This window comes from Misgurnus anguillicaudatus, chromosome 3 (genome assembly GCF_027580225.2).
Source record: "Misgurnus anguillicaudatus chromosome 3, ASM2758022v2, whole genome shotgun sequence".
Taxonomy (NCBI): domain Eukaryota; kingdom Metazoa; phylum Chordata; class Actinopteri; order Cypriniformes; family Cobitidae; genus Misgurnus; species Misgurnus anguillicaudatus.
Window position 1 is genome coordinate 3,595,032 of NC_073339.2, and position 16,193 is coordinate 3,611,224.

General features: G+C 39.0%; 1 protein-coding gene across 2 annotated transcripts in view; it reads left to right on the forward strand.

Annotated features, from left to right (window-relative positions):
• The window catches only part of LOC129443875 (complement C3), a 48,035-nt gene that overhangs the window by 896 nt on the left and 30,946 nt on the right, over window positions 1–16,193 (forward strand). For both annotated transcript variants that reach the window (XM_073860129.1, XM_073860130.1), the window contains exons 4-12: window positions 9–82; window positions 1,339–1,427; window positions 2,739–2,817; window positions 2,909–3,000; window positions 4,246–4,348; window positions 4,476–4,596; window positions 4,686–4,801; window positions 4,938–5,084; window positions 5,210–5,407. In XM_073860129.1, the coding sequence (XP_073716230.1) occupies window positions 9–82; window positions 1,339–1,427; window positions 2,739–2,817; window positions 2,909–3,000; window positions 4,246–4,348; window positions 4,476–4,596; window positions 4,686–4,801; window positions 4,938–5,084; window positions 5,210–5,407 (1,019 nt within the window). The remainder of the gene's footprint in view (window positions 1–8; window positions 83–1,338; window positions 1,428–2,738; window positions 2,818–2,908; window positions 3,001–4,245; window positions 4,349–4,475; window positions 4,597–4,685; window positions 4,802–4,937; window positions 5,085–5,209; window positions 5,408–16,193) is intronic.

Below are 16,193 nucleotides of genomic sequence, written 5' to 3' on the forward strand. Positions count from 1 at the left end.
TTTTGCAGTTCAATACCGGATTTTCTCTCTGACTCCAAACCTGCACCCACTTAGTCAATCTGGAATCTCAGTGGACATCATGGTACACATTTAAATAACAACACACTGTTTTTGTGATGAAGTTAATTAGATAATGAAGAGATGAATGCAGTGATGATTGACCATTAATGATAAACACCTGCTGTTAATAAACAGAATCACTAAAGAAAGATGAACAAGAAGAGAATAAAGACAAAATACCAGCAGAACAACAACAACTACAAAAAATAAATCAACATTTCTTGGTGGAGCTAATGAAGACAGCAAAATCCCCAGTGTTAAATTAATGCTGCTCAGGGTTTATTTAGGTCAACACAAATTAAATATTGTTTATTTATTTTTTGTAGTTGTTGTGGTTCTGCTGGCGTTTTGTCTTTGTTCGCTTCTTGTTCGTCTTTCTTTGGTGGTTCTGTTTGTTGGCAGCAGGTGTTTGTCATTGGTGGTCAATCATCACTTCATTCATCTCTTCATTATCTATTTAACTTCATCACTTCTTCAACCCAACCACACCCATGTTTGGCTTTGGTTTATGCTGCCTTCACGTGCTATGGAAAAGATGATATTTTCCATTTGTGAACTGGTATTTACCAGTGTGTTGTGTTCAAGTGCTTTTGTTGTCGTACTGTATCACGTGAGTAAATTGCCTGATCGCTCATTACTAGGAGGCTCCTATTGACTGCTAGCTAGCATCTGCTAGCTGGTGGTTAACAGCAGACCATGACGGTATTTTTAAAAGTGACACTGAGTGTTAAAGCATTATATTACAATTGTCAATGACACAACATTGTATAGGCTACAAAAACTATGCACTAACATCAGCAAAAAACGTTTAGTAGTGTACAATGCTTATCATTCACGACTCTTCCGTTGCTCTTCGCCATTTTTAAAAGGTCAAAGGTAATCTCATCTCGGCAACTCGGGCATCAAAATATTTTACGAGTTGGCCAGTGGAAAATACCACATGAGGGGTGTTCATGTGCATTTTCCAAGTGGGATTTTGGTATTTACCATAATTACAATAGCACGTGAAGGCAGCATAAGTCCACATTGGTTTTAGTACCTACAGAAGGTTCATGTGGGCTAAGTCAGATGGGGCCAGCATGGAACCCGGGGGCAAGACCAACTTGGGGCCCATATTGCAAGCCCATATGGGGCCTACATTGGCTCCACCAAGCAATGTTTGCTGGGAATACACTTATTCATCACATTTAATCACTCATCATTTCTATTACAGTAATGCCCTTTTTAAGCACAGACATCTAAAAAGCTCATTTCTGACTTATTTCATTGTGTTTTCAGAATCCACAAGAACTCACAGTCTCAACAAAGAAGGTATTTCCAGCGCAAGGGATGAATTCCGAAGAATATCAAATCCCAGAGGTTGCCAGGTGTGTATTAAATCCTCTTCAGCTCAAGACAATGGCTGTATGCAGTGCTTTAAGTGGGCCGGAACGCCCCGGTACTCAGTACCGCCACTTCTAAAAATAGCTCTTGAGCGTACCACCACCTCTACGTGCGCCCAGAACGTGCTTTTAGCGTACCGGAACGCTCATCTGTTTAAAAATCAGAGGTTTAATTTAATCATTTGGCTGCGCTGCCGCTTTTCAGAGCGCCCTTAATGTACGCTTCCTAATTCGTTCCACCGAGAGCAGAGACTACATTACCCATACACCCTTGCGTTTACAAGTTAAAAGCGCATGCGTCCTTCAGTCAGTGTCAACGTGCTCTGGAGAGGTGTGTGTTTGTGTGTGAAACGCGCAACCATAGCTGCTCGGTTAAAATGAAAATACAATGAACACGTAATATGCCCTCCTTGTTTTAGACTCTGAGTAGTAAAAGAACAAGGTCAGAATCAGAGGACTCGTTGACATCCCACCAAGCCAGAATGATAGCTGCAGGTCAGACGCAAGCCTTGTAGGTACGTGATAATCTCCGCTGTCGCGGCTTTCAGTTTGGTTCCCCTCGACGCAATTTCGGATTTCCTCAGGCGATGTGCAGAAAACATTCTAGAAATTGTAATATACATTTAGTTTAATTGCTAAACTAAAAGTAAACGAAATTTCAATGAATTTGAACGACGTGCACAGTAGTTTTACCACCCGCAAATTGGAAAACAATGGGACAAAATAAATGACTTTAGAGTTTCAAATGGCCAGTATTTTGTTATTATTGACCCCATAGACATTGTCTTGGTGTCATTTTAAAGTTTTTTTTCAAGCTTTTTCTATCTGAACCACTAGTTTTAGCATTTACCATGCTGAAAATTTTACTCACATATCTACCTTTTGCACATTTTATTTATGTTCAAAAACTCTTTCTACAGTAGCTCTTTCTAATGGTATTTTCTCAAAATCCTTTTGCACATTTTATTTATGTTCAGTAGCTATTTCTAGCTCAAGCAAATCCACAAATTTATAAAAGGATTAATTATTTTTTACAAGGTCGTCTGTTGACTGCTAAATATAAAACCCCTTCAATATAGGAGTCGAGTCGGCAAAAGAAATAAAATAAAATAGAGTACCGGCACCTCTTTTGGGCCACTTAAAGCACTGGCTGTATGTAAATGTAACTCCTCAATTCATCATTAAACTGAAGCTGTAAACTACAGTAAATAAGATCTCTGTTGTTCGATCAACTCTGTTCATGGTTTGTTGTCCTTTGTTTTGATATTATGACATCTGACGTGTTTATGTTTAAAGTTCTGGGATCTGGAAGGTGGTCACCCGACACGCAAACACTCCACAGAAGACGTTCACTGCAGACTTTGAAGTCAAAGAATATGGTGAGATATGAAGCAACAAAACCAACGTGTTGTGCAACAATGAGATTAAAAAATGTGTTGATCTATTTGTGTCTGTGTGTTTTGGTTTATGTGCTTCCAACTTTTGAAGTCATTTTAAGCCCCAGGAAGCCGTTCTTCTATGTGGGTGATGAACGTTTAACAGTCGACATAACTGCAGAGTAAGATCGATTATTCTTACCTTGTATGGAAATTTTACTTTTTGTAAACGAAAAGTGAAATATGTGAAATACTGTAATACGAGCAAAACCTCCAAAAAGTTGTCCTGACATTCCTACTTCTTTCCCACCAAGAAATAGCCATCATTTCACTGTCAAGGTTAACTGCACTGTAAAGAAAATTGAAGCATGAAGTTAAAAGCCCTCTCCAAAAAATATTTTGTATTTAGAGTTTTGGTTTCTGTCTAGTTTGCTTTTAAATATACTTCACAATCATGTAAACTAATTGTGCTGCCTTGAAGGCTTCGTTGAGGGCTTAAAACACCAACAAGTCAGGAGCTCACCTCCTCCTGAAAAACTGTGCTAATTAGCAAATCCAGGTGATTGGAACAAAATACTGGAGAGGACTTTTACTCATGGCACATGGATTACCCACTTCTGCATATAATATAGTTTGTCACTTAAAGGGGTCATAGCGTGAAAATCAGACTTTTTCCATGTTTAAGTGCTATAATGGAGTCCCCAGTGCTTCTATCAACCTAGAAAATGTGATAAAGATCAAGCCAGTAACTTTGTTTGGGTAAGCCATTTACTGCAAGCATGTGAAAAATTAGGTCGTTCAGATTTCGCCTGTTTTGTGAGGTAGGTAGCAAGGCGAATTATGATAATACCGCCCCCTTTATCTGCCCTATCCAACCACAGCACTGCAATTTAGTGCAGAGAGAAAGAGAGAGAAAAGAAGGACTTGACAGCACAATTGAGTTTCAATTACAACAAATCACCATCATTGTGATCAGTGTTTGGACTTCATCCGCTCATTTGCATTTTAAATGTCACACCCCAAAATGGCTCACTTTTGCTCAGGCCAACAAATTGGCAATTTTAACATGCTGTAATTAATTATCTGTGGGGTATGTTGAGCTAAAACATCCCTTACGCACTCTGGGGACACCAAAGATTTATCTTACATCTTAAAATATCTCATAATATGACCCCTTTAAGGAAAAGCTTATAAACCCCCCTTCTTCAAATCTTACCCTGGAGGTCCGGAGCACTGCAGAGTTTGGCTCCAACCCTGATCAAACACACCTGTACAAGCTTATCAAGGTCTTCATGATCACTAGGAAATCACAGGTGGGTAAGTTTGATTAGGGTTGGACCTGGACTCTGTAGTGCTCTGGCTCTCCAGGGTAGGATATGGGGAACCCTGTAATAAACGGGCATTAAAAAAATGAATGTGTTTTTTAGGTATCTCTTTGGGCAGAAGGTAAATGGACAAGCATTTGTGGTGTTTGGTGTGATGGACGGAGATATCAAAACAAGCATTGCTGCCTCTCTACAAAGAGTTCTGGTGAGCTTTAAAGCCAAATGTGATCAAACATTATTTTTTCATGATTTAAAACACATTTAAATTCAAATACATTATGCTGGAAACACTGTCATCATGGATACATTTGCTCTGTCTCATATATAAATAGATAAAAAATGGAAAGTGTGAAGTAGTTCTGACCAGGGAGATGATCCTAAAGACCTTTCCAAACATGAATCAGCTGGTTGGAAAGTCAATCTTTGTTTCAGTCAGTGTTTTAACAGAGACCGGTAAGAATCAACACACAGACTGTATATCTGTATGAACATGTGTATGTGTGTGCTGTAGATATAAAGATGGGTGATCGTGTGTGTTTCAGGCAGTGAAATGGTAGAAGCACACAGGAGGGGCATTCAGATTGTGACGTCACCATACACCATCCACTTCAAGAGGACACCTCAGTTCTTCAAACCTGGAATGTCTTTTGATGTCTCGGTACAAAACTAGACTAGAAAGATGATAAACTGAAGGAAGATGTCTTGATAAGCACTTGAACATTGATTATAAATGTGCTCTATAAATGATGTTACCAAACTTTCAATTTTATGTTTTGTCTGGGTTTTTATGAAAGGTTTATGTGACAAATCCTGACCAGACACCTGCTGTAAATGTGCCAGTAGAGGTCAACCCTGGAGGAGTCAGAGGTCAAACAAAAGCTAATGGCATTGCAAAAGTCATCATCAATTCACATGGAGAATCTTCAATACTGCAGATCACCGTAAGATCTGACTATCATTGCTGATCTAGTGCAGAGATTCAATTCATCCTAAAATTAAGTGAAAAAGTGATTGAAAATATGCATGTATACATTATATTTTTTGTTATCTATTTATAATTTTCTAGGTAAAGACAATAGACCCAACATTACGACCTGAACAGCAGGCAGTGAAGACAATGACAGCTCAGGCCTATAAACCCCAAACCAACAACTACCTGCACGTTGGCATTGATGCTGCAGAGCTTGAAATTGATGATCAAATGAAAGTCAATCTGTACACAGGAAAAAGTCCAGGGGTCAAGGATCAGGATTACACATACATGGTAAGAGAAATAAGTTGTTATTTATGATGGTGCATAGTGTAACAACAGTTAGTTTCAACTGTTCCAGTCACGTGGCAAAAATGACAATGAGCAAAAAGCGGCAGCTGATTCTGATTTTAAAAAATAAGGATCGTAGTCATTTTGATATGACCACCAGTTGGGTAGTATGTCATACACAAGACACTAGAGTGTGTTTTTCATGTCAGTGTGTGTGTGTACAGTGCAAAATCCCCTGAGTTAATATAGTTTTTCTTCCCTCATCAGAAGTGTTCTTTTCTGTTAGTAATGAAATAACACAGTGTATGGTCCAGAACTCTCATAGCAGTTTATCATTCTGAAGGATTTTGATAGTGTGCACATAAAACATTAACCACTACACAATGTAGATACACAGACATCCAGAATCAGAGTATGAATCTCAACAATTGTGACAAAGAAGATGTTAAAGAAGTTCATTATTTATTCATGCCCCGGTGCATTCTGGGAGTCCTGGATGAGATTTGTAATTTGTTGGTACCCAGCATGCATTGCAGCATGAAGCTTTTCATTTTATTGTCACCATCATTGTGATTCATACTCTGATTCTTGATGTTTGTGTGTCTACATTATGCAGCAGTTAATTTGTAAGTGTCAGTGTTTCAAAATAGTTCAGAATAAAAAACTGAGATGGCTGGGTCTCATACTATCGTATCATATTATTGACAAAAATAAATACTTCTAGTAAGAAATCATTTTTTAAAGAGAGTGTTATTTGAAAGTATATCCTAACAACCATAAACATCATAGAAATGCACTAGTGTCTTCTCTTTGGCCACAACAAACATGTTTTAAACACATGTAATTACAGCCAAAATAGCTGAAAAGCTAAGACTGAAGGGGATCGCACACCGGCCGCGCAGCTCAGCGCTGCGCCGTTCTAAAAAAATCGAACACATTGTTTTTTATGAGTATTTGCACACTGGCGCCACCAGGTGGTGCCTGTCCGCGCCACCCAGCTTTGACTCTGGAAGTTGCTCAAATCCCTGTCGTGCCACACAGCGCCACTCACATAGTTTAACATTACATAACATCATTTTTGTCCCAAATCATTAACGATTAACATTGGCTGCTAACGTATATTTTGCATTTTGAAGTAGACGCTATCTGACTAGGCTCTGCTATAAGTTCCCAAACTCCCTTTTAGCGATGAAAAACATCCACATGTTGAGAATCAGGAAATAACATTTTTTTCCAGACTTGCAGTTTCTGGTGGAACATTCGCGATGAGCACGTCAGCATTATATATGCTTAAATGCAACTTCAATGAGGCTCAGCGGAGCGCCGTTGGCTGACACCACGGGTCGGGTGTTTATACAGAAACTGTCATGTGAGACAGAGGTAGTGATAAACGTGATGTGCAAACATCTATTTGTGGTGGCCAATTTTAATTTTGTGGCGGACTGAGAAATAAATAAATGTATGGCAGTGTTCTTCACTCCCAACCCTGGAGAGCCGGTGCCCTGCAGAGTTTAGCTCCAACCTTAATCAAACACACCTGCAATCTAATCAATGTCTTCATGATCACTAGAAAATCACAGGTAGGTGTGTTTGATTAAGGTTGGAGCTAAACTCTGCAGGGTACCGGCTCTCCAGGGTTGGGAGTGAAGCACTGATCTAAATAGATCATTCAACAAATAAGAAGATATCTAAGGCTATGTTTACATGTGGGCGGCTATTTTCATAAACGGACATTTCAACATCTCCGGTTTAAAAAAAAATATCGTGCACACATGTCAGTTTTCAGAAAATTGTTAATTTGCACATACCCGTGCATACATGCCGTCAAGAGAAGCTCAAGCCCACGTAAGCCAATCACTGCCAGCGCTGGTGGTGATGCAGACTGGTTCTTCGTATTGGAGGGAGGAGTTGTTGCAGTAGGTGTTCGATGACGTCAAAGTTCCCCCGAGAGCGATTTGAAATTAGACCTCTACGTGTGATTTCTCAACTCGCTCTCGCGGTACGTTGACATCATCCGTCTGTCGGTTCTTGCAGCGGCACATGAAATCGAACACGCGTAAAATTGCTGACCTCCGAGCACTCGTCTCTGCTCCTCGACATAATGGAGCAGCTGTATTTGCAAATACAAACACACGAAACGAGTTTGCACGAACATAAATGTGATCTTGGAAGCGTTCAGAGTAGCAGTCACACGTAAACATAGGTCGCACTTTTAACGTAGGTGCGAGCTCTGGCGCATACTCTGTGACGTTTCCTGCTTAAACATCCGTTTGTCTTAGTTTATATGCAACCGTGCAACTGAAGATTTTCAAGATCTCCACTCTGGCCGGAGTTTTTAGAAACAATCGGTTTCAGAGGCAACTTCTCCGTTTGCTTGTAAACAAGGGGCACAAACAAAGGTAAATCTCTCAGTTTTTAAAAATAACCATGTACGTGTAAACAGGGCCTAAATGGGAGGGAGTTTGTCATCTAATTTATCTGAAGGATTTTGTGAGATTCTGGCCAACTTGTAGAGAACCCTTTCACTGTATTATCAACACAAAGAAGACACAAAAGGTGAACAAGAAAAACTAAAAACACAACTAAATGACAAAAAAATACTAAAGAAAAGAAAAAATGGAAACCAAAATGCAAAGAATAGAAAATAGAAGTGACTGAGTTGACTTTATGGCAGAATGTCTTCTGTTTCTGATAAGATGAAAGCCTTACTTCTCATAAAACAAATAATTAAAGAATTATCTGTTAAATATTTAAAGGGGCCATGTCACAATACTTTTTTAAGATGTCAAATAAATCTTTGGTGTCTCTAGAGTACGTTTCTGAAGTTTTAGCTCAAAATACCCCACAGATAATTTATTATAACAAGTTAAAATTGCCACTTCATAGGTGCGATCAAAAATGTGGCATTCTGTGTGTGTCCATTGTGAAATTTGGCTAAGGATATCTTATTAGAATAATACCGCCCCCTTAATGTGCACTATCCAACCACTGCACTGCCATTTGTGCAGAGCGAAAGAAAGAGAGAAAAAATAATTGACAGCACAATTGAGTTTGAATTGCATCAAACCACCATCATTTTGATCAGTGTTTGCACTTCATCCGCTCATTTGCATTTAAAAGGACACACCCAAAACGACACATTTTTGCTCAAACCTACAAAGTGGCAATGCTAACATTTTCACGATATGACCCCTTTAAACATGGAAAAAGTCTGATTTTCACGCCATGACCCCTTTAAAATGCAATTGAGCTGATGAAATTCAAACACTGATCGCAATGATGGTGGTTTGTTGTAATTGAAACTCTTTTGTAGCTTTTGTAGCCCCGCCCACAGCTTCGCGTGACACACGTGAGGGGCAGAGGCAAAGCAAACCATATGCACTGTCAACAATCAGTAAACATGTCTTTAAAGATTGCCAAATGTAACCAAAATTATTTTTAAATAAATTTTTACTGAGAGACTTTTATTTTGACATGGTGATCTGTTATGAGTACCCATGGAAACGGAGTGTTCGGTTGTGGAAGAACACAGTCGCTGTATATCCTTCCCTCGTAGCGTGATTTTTTTTCCCCAAACCAGTTCAGATAGGAGTTTTACTTAAACATGATCTCAGGGGCAGAAAGAAATATGATTGGTTCACAAAAATGACCAATGAAAGTGCTCGTTGGTGTTTTAAGCGCTCAACCGGAGCCTTCAAGGCAGCTTCTGCAGTGAAGCAGATCGAGCTCACCGTTGGTCAGGTGAGTAGCGCAGATGGTTAGATAGGAATGTGACTGTTTTGAATTCAGCTCGAAATGTTTCAAGCGTTTAAAGGGGTCATGTTATGACATAATTTTACGATGTAAAATAAATCTTTGCTGTCCCCAGAGTGTGTATGTGAAGTTTTAGATCAAAATACTCCACAGCAAATTTTTTATAGCATGTAAAAATTGATAATTTGTAGGCCTGAGCAAAAGTGAGCCGTTTTTGGGTGTGTCGTTTAAAATGCAAATGAGCGGATGAAGTGCAAACACTGATCACAATGATGGTGATTTGTTGTAATTGAAACTTAATTGTGCTGTCAAGTACTCTTCCCTTTCTCTCTTTCTCTCTGCACTATGGCAGTGCTGTGGTTGGATATTGCAGATAAAGGGGGCGGTATTATTGTAATTCGCCTTACTACCTACCTCACAAGAAAATAGGAAAAACAATTGAATAACCAATACGTGAAACTGGCACGAAAAGGAAAGTCGTGCCACGGACACGTGAAAACGCGTCACTTAAATGCTCAAAAGTTTCGAGCTGAATTCAAAGCCAGTCTCGTTCCTATCTTACCATATCTGCGCTACTCATCTGACCAACGGTGAGCTCGAACTACTTCACTGCAGAAGCTGCCTTGGAGGCTCCACCGAGGGCTTAAACCAGTAACGAGCATTTTGATTGGTTCACAAAAACGACCAATCACATTCTTTCTGCCCTCAGAACATGTTTGAGTAAGGAAAACTCCTACGTGCCCGGTTGAGGGTTTAAAGGGGCCATTGTGTGAAAATGTTAGCATAGCCACTTTGTAGGTGTGAGCAAAAATAGGTCATTGAAATTTGGCTTTCCTTATGATGTCATAAGGATATCTTATTAGAATAATACCGCCCCTTAATGTGCACTATCCAACCACAGCACTGCCTTTTAGTGCAGAGACAAAGAAGAGAGAAAAAATATTTCACAGCACAATTGAGTTTAAATTGCATCAAACCACCATCATTGTGATCAGTTTTTGCACTTCATCCGCTCATTTGCATTTTAAAAGACACAACCAAAACAACACATTTTTGCTCGAACCTACGGGGTGGCAATGCTGACATTTTCACGCTATGACCGCTTTAAAACACCAGTGAGCACTTTCATTGGTCATTTTTGTGAACCAATCATATTTCTTTCGGCCCCTGAGATCATGTTTAAGTAAAACTCCTATCGGAACTGGTTTGGGAAAAAATCAAGCTCCCTCGGAGGCTCAGAACCTAACATTAGGAAAACGTGGTTGAAGTTTGTTTTTAAAGAAGTTACAGCTCATGTGGGGAGTGGTTGTTTACTTTGTGTACCGTGGATTCATTTGTAAAGAAGCCATAAGTTGATGCTAGATTTGGAGAGAGGCTGTGATTAAAAGCACCATTAATATTGGATCTGACAGGAATGGCACAGCACCTATAGACAAGTTTCCTGCACTGTAAAAAACAACCTATAGAATTTACTCAAAAAAATTGTTGTAACAATTTGCACTCACTTTGTTTGAGTAAATTATATCCTATATATTTGATTAAAGAGTACCTAAATTTAATTACTATGATAAACAGTAAGGTAAGGTCTACCTATTTTTTCATAACTAATTACTTATAAAAAAATGAATAACATTAACCCTATTGGTATTAAGCCACAGATCTATTAAATTATTATTAATAATGATAAGCCATTAAGAAACATTACATATTACTTATTCAGAGAGGGTTGAATAAGAAAATAGTCATACACAAGATTGCATAAATTGCTTGCTTTATTGACCAAATAACATTCTGTAAACATTTAAAACTAATTAATGGAAGTACAAAATAACCCCAATACATTTCAAGTGAAATACAACATATCATAGTTTTACATAAAGCTTCTTGAACATATTATTTCATAAAAAAATAAACCAAAGTCTTCATGAGATGTTAAAAAACCATTAAAAGCAAGATTCCTAAATACTGTTCTTCACGTTATCATTAGAAAATTAAAGAAGACAATAATATGAGAGGAAAAACTGATCTCATTTACCTCAGTAGACTAGCAAGCTATATCGACACAAACAAACATTTCAACTTCATTTAAAACTTATTAAGTGCAAAAATACAACTTCATATTATGCTATAACTCACAGTACATGTGCATAAAACATTGAACACTAACAAGAAGTACTTACATTCAGTTTTAAGTGATTCAACTTCATATACAAGTCACATATATAACATATGAACTCCGAAATACTTTTTGAACAGACATTAAAAAGCGAAAGGCAACGTTATATCTGTAAATGATAATAATAATAATAAAATGGCTTCATAAATGGATCCCTTCTAAAACAAAACTCAATATGTTAACAGATAAATGCAAGAAAACTTTTACAGTAATTATCTAGCATCGACAGCTTTACCGTTGTTTGTTTGTCTGCTCGAGGCCCTCCTGTCTGTATCGTACATCAACCGTCCGCTGCTCTCCCTCGTCACGTGGCTTGCTCAAGTTCAACCACTCATATTGAGCAGCTCCGCTGTTCACGTGATTCAGACATGTAAATAATAATAATGGAAGTTAATATTTTAATCATAAATATGGATTTTTATTCTTCGCTGGTGCAATAACTGGGCGATGTTTCATTTAAAGCTAACCTGACTGACATATTCTAACCTATCAATCTGTCAAACAACAGAGCCAGAGAAGCACGCAAATGACTAAACTTCTGGTAGATTTTACCGTTAAACAACTTAACATTTCCATTCATGATGATATCAACAAGTTAAATAAAAACGTACCTGTCAACAAACCGCAGTTCTCCCGCCGATATGATATGAAAAATGGTGACTCGAGGCCCGCCTGGATGTTGATTCATGCGCACTAAGGCCAATATTTTGGGGTATATGTTACCTATTTTTTTTTGTATTGCAGTTATTACTGTTAAAAATTGGATAGTGAAGGTAGAATATACCCATTATTTTTTATTTTACTTGCTAGCTTATATACTTAATTAAATTAATTTTCATGGGTTAAATTTAACACCCTCCAGAGTAATTTTTTACAGTGTGGGCACTTCCGGTTTACTTCCTGTTTCTGCCAAGAACTTCCTGCGCAGGCTGAGTAGTGGTGTAAAAATGGCTTTGGAATGGCAACATTCGACCAAAAATCTTGTTAAAAATGGTGTTTTGTCCATTCCGCATCCAAATAAGGTAACTAAAAATAAAAATAAAATAAAAATAAAAAGTAATCCCCTCTAGCCTTCCTGCCTAGTATTTTAAATGCTTGTTGATCGACGCTGATAGGAAGAGAGACACTTTGCATACATTGCGAGTTACTTTTACTTTTAGAGTTACTTTTAAGACAACAGCAAGGTGTTTACAGTGAGCGCAGAATGCAGGGGTGTTTGACAGTCAGAGGTGTAAAATCCATGTGCCATGAGTAAAAGTCCTCTCCAGTATTTTGTTCCAATCACCTGGATTTGCTAATTAGCACAATTTTTCAGCAGGAGGTGACCTCCTGACTCGTTGGTCTTTTAAGCCCTCAACAAAGCCTTCAAGGAAGCACTGCCTGGAAGGCACTCCACGCCCCCGAGCGTTTCAGCCAATCACAGCACTGGTGCTAGATATCGAACCTTCCGCCAGCTTCTGGCAGTTTGAGCTCACTGTTGGTCAGGTGAGTAACGATGATGTGGTAAGATAGGAATGTGACTGAATTTGAATTCAGCTTGAAACGTTTCGAGCGTTTAAGTGACGTGTTTCAGCGTTTTCACATTTCCACAATTTTCAAAAAAAATTTCTTTTTTCAAACCCTTGTTGCTTGGGATTGGTGTTAGATTTGTGGTTTTTGTCTGATTTTCACGTGAGGATAAAGTTGGGTTTGGCATAAATGCGGATGTCATGTTTAGCATTGGTTCATGTTTTTATTTGTCAGAATTTTAAACTGTTTTCGCTAGGGGTTAGAGTTGTGTTAGGATGTCATTTTATGTAACAGAAGGTTGTTTTAACCCCATTCCCAAGCGACAATGGTAAGAAAATAGGAAAAACTGTTGAGTAACCAATACGTGAAACTGGCACGAAAAAGAAACTCGTGCCACAGACACGTGGAAACACGTCACTTAAACCCTCAAAACATTTAGAGCTAAATTCAAATTCAGTCACATTCCTATGTTGCGGTATCTGCGCTGCTCGCCTGGCCAGCGGTGGGCTCGGGCTGCCGGGGGCTGGTGGAGGGCTCAATGTCTGGCACCGGTGCTGTGATTGGCTGAAACGTTTGGGGCACGTGGAGTGCCTTGAAGGCTTTGTTGAGGGCTTAAAACACCAACGAGTCAGGAGCTCACCTCCTGCTGAAAAACTGTGCTAATTAGCAAATCCAGCTGATTGGAACAAAATACTGGAGAGGACTTTTACTCATGGCACATGGAATTACCCGCCTCCGACTCTCATTCACTTGATATGCTGTTTGGCATGAGGCTGTGGTTTGTTGTTGCTCCTTTCAACCAAACATTCAGCAATCGCCACGAGTTGTTGCAACCGCGAACAGCACAATATGTCCTGGAGCCGTGTCGGCATGTAACACCATCCATAGTTTACTTTTTCTGCACGCTAACTAGAGATGCGCGGTTGGCGGTTACAGCCGCGGACTCCGCGGATAAACCGCGAATCGGGCGGATGATGTGACGAAAAATAATATTTTAATTAAATTCGGGCGGGTGGCGGATCGACAGCTTGTTATTAGCTTTGTCCTTCAAAGCATGCGACCTTAAAGGTGAGCACTATGTCTATCAAGGTGGCAGGCTCAGAAGTTCGCGAAGAGAACTGAAATGAGACGGTCTAGCCTTCTGAGGACCCATAATTTGGGTCACCTGTTGCACACACCCCCAGTAGCGCCCATCGCGCCTGTCAGCAATAAACAGCGGAGACATTTCTGACTTATTAAAATAAATATGTAATCAGAAAAATATGAATTTATTTTAGAAAATATGACACATTGATGTAGATTAAACTATTCCACAGTATATCAAATAATCAACCTTAGAAATATACGCAACATAAACCGAATAATATTAACACAAAACATAACTTATAATACTAAAACAGTGACAAGAAAAAGTTTTCTAAATACACTTTTATATAATAAAGGTTTTAATTGTTTGGGATAGAACGAATGGATCCTTAACAGCCGAGGCTATCATTAACAGCGCGGAGAAATGAGGACGCATTTTGACACAGCTCTTATCAACGCCGGCGAAGGAGGTACGTGGCAAACTCAAAAAAAATGAGAATTAAAAACAAAGGAAATAAAAGGTCAGAAAAGGGTTGCCTGGAGTAAGTTTTACAAAGTGGTAAATCAGGATGACACCAGTGCAGACTATGTAATTTGTGCGTTTAATTTAGGCTATTTATTTATTTATTTTTGTCTCATGTCATGTGCGCCGATCGGAGACTGGTCTTTATGATTTAAAAAGAAAGCATTTAAGTGAACAGTAGGCCTACTAAACGAACTTGAAGCAAAAATAAATTTCAGCAAATGCAAACTTCAATCAAACATAGTAAGAGGTGAAGTATAGCTTTAGCCTACAGAAATGCCCTATATGGCGTTTAAAATTACAGTCTATCTTTCGTAATAAGCTAACTAAATTTAAACAAAACATAAACACATTACAACAATATTCAAACCCAACAATACTCAAACATAAATATAAAATAGACATTATCTATGATGATCCATGTTAAAACAATCCGATATAGCGTGTATAATAGCTGGTTGGTAGATGTTTACTATTTTTGTCAAAACCTCCGTTGCAAACCTCCATTTACCTGAATAAAATTACTTTTACTTTGAAAATGATGCGCTGTCACGTTAACATCAGCTGTTCGTTTACATAAGACTCCATCTACATTTACACTCAGCGCAACGTCTGAGTTCTCAAACTAAAACAGGGTCTCCAGCGTTGACGAACGAATCCATTTATGAGGCTCGAAAACGGTGATGTAGTGTAGATGAAAGGCGTAAACGTAGCAAAAGTAACGTGTTTTTAAGGATAAACGCATTAATGTAAACATAGCCTGAGTTCACACACTTCTTATATTCTAGGGCTTTCTAGTCTCGCGGCTGTCATCAGCAGCGGCTGTCATCAGCAGCGCCTTGCATCGCCCAGTCAGCGGATGGCGGGCGGGTGCGGTTTTGAAAACTGGTCAGAAACGTTGGTGCGGATGGATGGCGGACGGATGATGAGTTTTGTGATGCGGTTGCGGATGAAATAATAGCCCATCCGCGCATCTCTAACGCTAACCAAAGACAGTAAAAGATGCTATAACTCGCTAACCGGAAGTGCTTGGCAGACACAACAGGAAGTCGTTGGCAGAGTGAAAGGCTAATGGCGGCCCGCCTATTTCACCTGGGAAACTTGTCTATACAACCTCAATTATGTCTCACTACTCAAGAGAATAGAAGATGATTATAAACGATGGAACAAGCTCCCACTTACACTCATAGGCCGTATGGCAACAGTAAAAATGAAGACTCTCCCACAGATTAATTATCTATTCTCAATGATTCCGACTACTCCGACAGACCTTTGGTTCAAAAAACTAGACTCTCTCACCACTCAATTCTACTGGAAAGATAAAAAACCGAGGATAGCACTTACAACACTCCAAAACTCAAAACAGTTAGGCGAACTTTAAGCACCAAATTTCTTGCACTACTTCCTGGCAAACCAAATACAGCACTTATACAAATGGACTCAACAACATACATACTCCAACTCATGGCTGGATCTTGAGAAATATCTGTGCTCCCCGAACTCAATCGCAGACCTCCCCTTTTACCACAGTCAATCAAAAAAGAGAGTTTTATAATAACATTACAATATCAACAACTCTGGCAGCCTGGTGGAAATCCAATAAAATTACAAAATCACTATTAGCACCATGTAGATACACCCCAATTTGGCACAACCCTGACTTCTGTCTTCACAATGAACCGATACACTTTCCTAAATGGCAGCAAAATGGCATCACCCATCTTCACCAAGTATTTCAAAAC